Source organism: Propithecus coquereli, unplaced genomic scaffold (genome assembly GCF_000956105.1).
Source record: "Propithecus coquereli isolate 6110/MARCELLA unplaced genomic scaffold, Pcoq_1.0 Scaffold22, whole genome shotgun sequence".
In the NCBI taxonomy this organism is placed as follows: domain Eukaryota; kingdom Metazoa; phylum Chordata; class Mammalia; order Primates; family Indriidae; genus Propithecus; species Propithecus coquereli.
Genome location: NW_012147189.1, coordinates 10,424,387 through 10,431,372, shown reverse-complemented (window position 1 = coordinate 10,431,372; position 6,986 = coordinate 10,424,387). Strand labels below are relative to the sequence as shown.

General features: G+C 42.4%; 1 protein-coding gene across 1 annotated transcript; it reads right to left on the bottom strand.

Annotated features, from left to right (window-relative positions):
* Window positions 1-3,392: 3,392 nt before the first annotated feature.
* LOC105810729 lies at window positions 3,393-4,356 on the bottom strand (the record flags this gene model as incomplete). Its single annotated transcript, XM_012644756.1, has 3 exons — window positions 3,393-3,449; window positions 3,726-3,951; window positions 4,130-4,356. Coding segments are annotated over 3 exons (510 nt in total), but the record flags the coding sequence as incomplete, so codon positions are not given.
* Between the last annotated feature and the right edge of the window lie 2,630 nt (window positions 4,357-6,986).

Here is a 6,986-nt window from a genome sequence, read left to right as displayed (position 1 = left end):
GTATAAGGAAAATATCTTTATGTATCTTAATTCCACTGCCAAATATGCACTAGTAGTAGCTTTCTTCTCATACTCTAGTTAACTATTAATCATTATTTGTCCCTTTATGTGGCCTTTGGTATGTAGTTCTAGGATGTAATAAAGCTAGATTAAAGGAATAGACAACTGGATGTGGCTAACACATCCAAAAGCTGTTGGGCTATGAAAGTTTGCACTTTGAAATATGAGTCCAAAACAGGGTTAATAGTGTTTGAATAAACCAATCAAGGTTTATGAGACAGAGATTTTATCCCATGATGGAAAATTCTGCAGAGTGTTCCACAGCAATGCCCTTTTGCAGAGAGAGCTTCTGCTCACCAGGACTTCCCCCAATTCCCGACAGCCTCCCAACTGCCCATTCCCATAAGTACGCTCAAAGCAACAAGATTTGCAGAATTTTTAGATGTGAATACCCTACTGAAATAAAGTAGGATGGAGAGAGCAGTTTTGAAGGAAGTTTAACGGAATCCAAAAAAATAAAAAATAAAAGGCAAAGCATAGACTATGAGCATCAGATACAAAGGCTTGAACTTGGTGGAGGGTGTAAGCAGGGGAGAAATGAAGTGGGACACAGTGCAAGAAGGTGGGAAAGCTTCCCAGCACAGCTCTCCTCTAATTTCCAAATCCCAAACCACAAAACATATGCAGTTCCAACTGTATCTGTTATAGTGTTCAAGTTCTAAGTATACAATTATAAGAGTACGTAAGTATAACAATGACAGAGGACAAAGTCAGATAAATGAGATAAAAACTAAATATAAGTGGAACTAATATTAAACAGTCATTTAACTCTGAGAGAATAAATCAGAAGTAGCTGCTTTTCGCATTCCAAATAGTTCAACATTCCAGAGTTACTGGAGAGAGATATGGGGAGGAAGAGGACATTTAAGGGAAAATGTTGAGAAAAAAATGGGCTTAAGCATCATTAACTCTGTGGGATTGGGAATGTAAAGACTATAAATACTTTTATTTGTAATACAAATCAGAGCTTCAAACCCTCCACAAGAAAATTATGAATCTACTACCTTACTGCTTTTTATGGAATGTTTTTAATAAATAAGAAAAGATCCAGAAATGTGAAATGAAGTAATACTATAACTGCACACAAAAAAAAGGATGGGTAAGAGACAAAGACATACTAACTATTTAATAATAAGCTGCCACTAATGAATGTGAAGCACATTTATTTTAAAAGTGCCAAGTATATAAGGCAAGGATCCAGGGTAAGGTCAAGGATCTACAGAAGAGAACTAGGGAAGAGAAACACAACTATCTCATTCCAACTCTGAGGCAATAACAACACATTTCTTCTCCAAACTATGTCAAAGAGAAAATGTTCCACTACTTTCCAAAATTATGAAGGAAATCAAAGTCTCCCACCCCACGTAAATCAGTTCCAGGATTTCCTCTAGGAGGTTATGCAACCCAAGGCTTGAAGCCACATTGGAGAATTATTGAATTCATCTTTAAAAATTTCTATGTTGAAACAATTTTATTCTACTTGATTGTGGGGCTGCAAATACAGCACCTATTAAGTGCTAACATTGCTGCCCCCACATACTGTAGTGTATAAATCCTGAATGACATGTAGGGAAACTTTACTTTTGCTTAGTCTGATACACAACTATACTACAGTTATAATAAACACCTACCATAACAGCTACCACCTACGGAGCACCTATTACATGCTAACCTCTACACTTAGAACTTTACACATACTAGTATCTCATTTACGCCTCAGTGCAGCTCTAGGAGGAAGGGATTGTTATGACTATTCACAGAGGGGAAAATAAGGCTGAGAGAAAGTAAGAGATTTACCAAGGACACACAGGCATTAAGTGGCAAGGTGGGGACCTGAAATCAGATCCTTTTGACATCAAAACCTGTGTTCTATCTGCTCTGCTATATTTAATATTCTGATTCAGTACACATCAAATAACAGCTGATTAATACAATCAACTTTAATATTTCTGATGGGCTTTACTTACCACAACCACCGAGAGAAGGAAAGCACTTATGAAAAAGAACTCTATGAATGTAATCTACTATATCTGAATATCATTATAACCTAGAAAATTGTACCTGGTTACAAACTCAGTGCCTTAAATAGGGCCAGAGTCTAACCAAACAAAAAGTGGTTAGCATAATAAACCGTTAACAATCAGTATATGGCAAAAATCCAGATACAGAGGCTTACTTTATCCATTCGGAAGATTTCATTTTACTAGACAAAATACATGGGATCACAAACATTGCTTTTTGTGAAATCAACATAAACAGGAAAGGGTTAACAGCTCAAATTAAAAACAGGAAAAGCAATCCTAACATAATTTAGCTTATTTTATTTCCCCTACATTTATTCACGGTATTCACTAAACATTTGCTCAACTGCATGTTGAACTGATAAGTTTTTACACTGTAAGGTCATTCACAATGAAAGGGCCAAAGTAAAAGAAGTGTTTCATTTGCTTTCATATATGACAGCCAGTAAGTTCTCCATCAATACTTCTTATGAACAGCATTATCACTGTCGTAACTGGGGGTTTAATAGCTTCTCTTATATTGAAAAGGCCTGTTTTTAGTTTATTTTAGCATATTAACATAACTTTCCTTTAACTGAAAATTTATATGGGCAAGGGATCTTTTCCCCATAATAGGGAAATTTGCATAACTTTTTCTATGCATTTTTTAGAAAGGTATGCTAGTTTCCTACAGCTCTGATTCAGTTTTTTAAAATTGCTGTTTAAATGTAAAATCTCACATGATCTGTATTTTCTTTTTCAAACACTAAACTCTTTCGTTATAAAATGCAATCTTTAGGTGAAATATATATAACTCCAATATTAGTAAAGAATCAGAATCAGAAATTTTCAAATAAGATTAAAGAAAAGCATTCAAAATAGAATGTTATTGTGTACTTTAAATATCTACATGTGTCTAGGAGTGGATTCCTTTTTCTTTTTATCAAACACTCAAGAATCAGACTAAAATTTATCCGCTTCACTCCAATTTTGTTCAATTATCACAAATTTAATTTTTACTTTTCCAGGCAATATTAGTAACGCTACTTCCGATTCATGAATCACTAAAAAACAAATGGGTAACATACCAAGAGTATTTTGCATTATTAAAATTAAAAACTAATTAAAATTTTTCAGAGGTTAATTAATAGTGCCACAAATGAGTCGTTTAAAATTAACTCAGTCCCTTTTCCCCTTTTCCAGGGGTCCTATTTCTGAACTGTCCCACTGAAGAGTATTTTTGCCTGCGTTGAGCTTTCAGGGGGCTGTATTTTTAGAACACTAATATTACACTATCACCCACAGGGTAGGCATGAAAAACATTGCTCTTTGCTAGTGAAACTTAGTGACATGGTCCCTTGGAGTTGGCACAATAAAACCGTCAGCTGTCTACCAAGGGACAACCCACAGTCATGAAGTGTAGGAGTAGGTGCTTCACATTCCTACGGGGACTTTTTACCTTCCAAGAGTGTTCTCTGACCGGACTACCCCCTGCCCAATGAACAAAGGATCCAAGATTCTCTCAGAAATGTTTAAAAACTCTGCCCAGGTAACACGGACACTCCACATTCACGGAAGTGGGCAAAAGGGGGGCGGGAGGGGAAAAAAAAAAAAAAGAAAGAGAAGCTCCTTCAGCCTCAGCACGGAGCAGCTGCTGTCCCTTACCCAGACGGGACAGTCGTGGACCACCAGCTTGACATTCCCAAACGCACTGGCCTGATACTCGGTGAACACGGGACGCGCGACCGTGCTGGTCGCGTTCAGCAACAAGCTGCTTTCGTCCCCTGAGACCAGAGGGCTTCTCCCCAGGTAAGTGCGGATGAGCCCCGACGGCCGGTTGTCCTGGTGGAACGCGTCCCCCTCGTTCCCCAGCGCCACGATGTGAATGGACCTGCAGGACAGGGAGGGCAGCGAGGGGAGAAGGGGAGCACGGTCAGCGCGCTGGCCACTTCACTCGAACAGGAAGTGCGGGGACAGCGCGCGGCGAGGATGGGCACCAGCCCCTCGGCCCGGGGCGCACGGCACGCGCTCGGGGCAGAGACAATGGCAGGACCGCGACGCGTACGTACATGATCTCAAATCCAAGGGCAGGGCGGCGACTCGGAGAAAAGCAGCTGCTCACGGCCTCTTGGGGCCCCGCGGCGGCGTGTTTGCCCGCAATCCGCTCATCCCCGGCCGCGTCCCCCTCGCGCGCCTCCACCGCGGCGCGGCCGACGCAGAGCCGGGCCGCGCGAGCCAGCGAGCGGGCGGGCGAGCCGGGGCCGGGGGCGTGCGAGGCGCCGTGTGCGGGCCGCCAGCCAGTCAGGAAGTGCCCGGGAACATCCCCGGGCGGCCGCCGCGAGTCGCCGGGCGCGGAGCCGGCGTGCGGCCGCGAGCGGACTCAGCTGACCGCAGTCCCCTGTCCGCCGCGCCTCCTCGGCCGGGCAGCTGTCGCCTCCCGCCGCTGCTCCTCCTCCTGGCAGAGGCCGGGGTAGGAAAAAGCCAGGGCCTCCGCCCCCTCGGCGGGCCCGCCGGGCGCAGCACGTGCCGGCCCCGGGGGTCGGGCGGACGCGGCGGACGTGCTCCCCGCGGAGGCCCCAGAGCCCGGCGGCTGCAGCCGGATACAAAGGAGCGGCCCGCGCGGGGTGCCGCGGAATATAAATTAATAAATACGACGCCCAAGCTGGAGAGCTCCCGGCCGCCAATCCGCCTGCAGCAAGTTTGTTCAACTCGAAAGGCTGTAACCAGAGCCAGCAAAGGGGGGTGGGGCGACGAGGCCCCCGCTCGCTCAGGACTGGAAGAAAGAGGTTAGGGAAGCTAGGGATTCAAACCCGTTTCCCGCTCCAGCAACCCGGTTTTACCCCCTCTTGGCCTTGACCGAAAGTGTTTTTACCACGTCTGCCACTTTGTCATTTGTCAACATGCGCTACAGCTGTTTTCCAAAATCATACTTGTGAGAAAAAATAAAGGCAACATTCATGCCGCTGCAGAAAGGGTTCTTTGTTCACACTCCAGTTAATTTGCTAATGTCGCTTTGCGGGGATTATTTACTGCTTCAAGCTATATTTGGCATATTTTACCGAAAACGCAGGATTTTAAGTGCTGGGATTTTTAGTGTGGTAGTTTTTAAAGGAAGTTACGTATAGGGATTTAAGATCATGTTGGTGAGCTAAATGCCACTTTACTTGAAGATTTTTCCATGCACATTATGGCTACATATTTAATAATAGCTCCACGGACCAACTGAAAAATAACGATATGGTAATGCAAGGATACTTAAGATTCTTTCATGGTAACACCCTGAAGTAAAGGTTATAAATGTTCCTAAAGGGCCTCAACTACCTCAATACAAGCGAACACCGGAATCCACTCCTGATACCAAGAAGGGCCAGGGTTTACTCTGGGGCTGGACTCCTCCATGCAACATTAAAATTCTGACAAGTACAATGCTCTATGTTGAAAGAGTTCTCGTTTATCCTTTTATTTATTTATTTATTTATTTTGCCCTACTTTAAAACTGGGTGGTTCCTTTTCTCCCTAGAACTATTTTGAGGCTATGAAATGAGAGGTACTGAGGAGAGCAGTAAAAACACTAAGTAAGAGGCCTCTGGAATGTCAACAGCTTTCTATATGGGTCCTTATTAGTCAGCTGAAAGTAGTTTAATAGTTTGTTGTACACAGATGGATAAATAGGAGACATTCTTTATGTGCTCACTGCTTTTTAACAAATCTAATCTCCCTTTATATTCAGTGTAATTTCTTTTTTAGGCACTAGAACTTAAACCATCCTGAAAAATTCAAACATACAGGATAACCTTTGCTCTTGGATCAGTAGAAAATATATTTTCTCATCAGTCCCCTCCAGAAACCCACAAGTCGAAAACAAAGACAGCAGAATGAATAAATGGATAAAGACAACGTGGTATACACATGCGATGGAATATTGATCCGCCTTTAAGAAAGAAGAAAATCCTACATAAGCTACAACATGGATGAACCCTCAGACTATTGTGCTAAGTGAAATAAGCCAGTCACAAATCACAAAAAGTGATTCCACTTCTGTGAGATAGCTAAAGTAGTCAAACTCTTAGAAACAGAAAGTAGAATAGTGGTTACCAGGGGCTGGGGGAGGGGGAAAACGGGAGTTGTTCAATGGGTATAGAGTTTCAGTTTTGCAAGATGAGCAAGTTATGGAGATGTGTTGCACAACAGTGTGCATGTAGTTAATACTACTGTACTGAACACTAAAATATGATTAAGGTGATACGGTTTACGTTGTTTTTACCACAATGTAAAAAATACAAAAACAAAACAAAAAGACATTAGAGGTGTGACAACTGAAAAGTGGCAGGAAGGGAGAAAGTAATAATTTTTTCTTCAGTTATTGAGTATGTTAGACAGGTGTGGGAGACACTGAGGAACATAAGCTTCCGTCCTTGTCCTTGAGAAACTAAGGCAATTAATGGTCACTAGATCGTGAATATTAACACACTTGATCCTTTTAAAAACATGCTGATTCCTTAAATAATTATGATACAGGCGGATGCATTCAGTATAGGGATAGGTACAAAGTAAAGGATAAAATTCAATGAACATTAGGATGAGATCTGTGCCTTCTGTGTCATCAGAGAGAAGTTCATAGAGGAAGTAAACATTGTCTTAGGTCTTAAAAGATGAGGAAGAGGAGGTTGGAAGGGAAGAAGTATTGGAAAGAACTGGACAGACACCACATGCAAAGGTATGGATGGAACATAGAAGATCATGGTTCAAGGGACAGCAAGAAGTGAAGTTAGTGTAGGTAGGAAGATTCCTATATTAAGGCTCGCAGAAAAAGAGTGGTGGAAGTCTTCCCAAGAAATTTGCAAAGTCAGATCTAGTGATACTCAAGTTATACATTGAAAATCCCTGGTCTAGACCTCTGCCTCTGTGTATATGACAAAGCCTGGC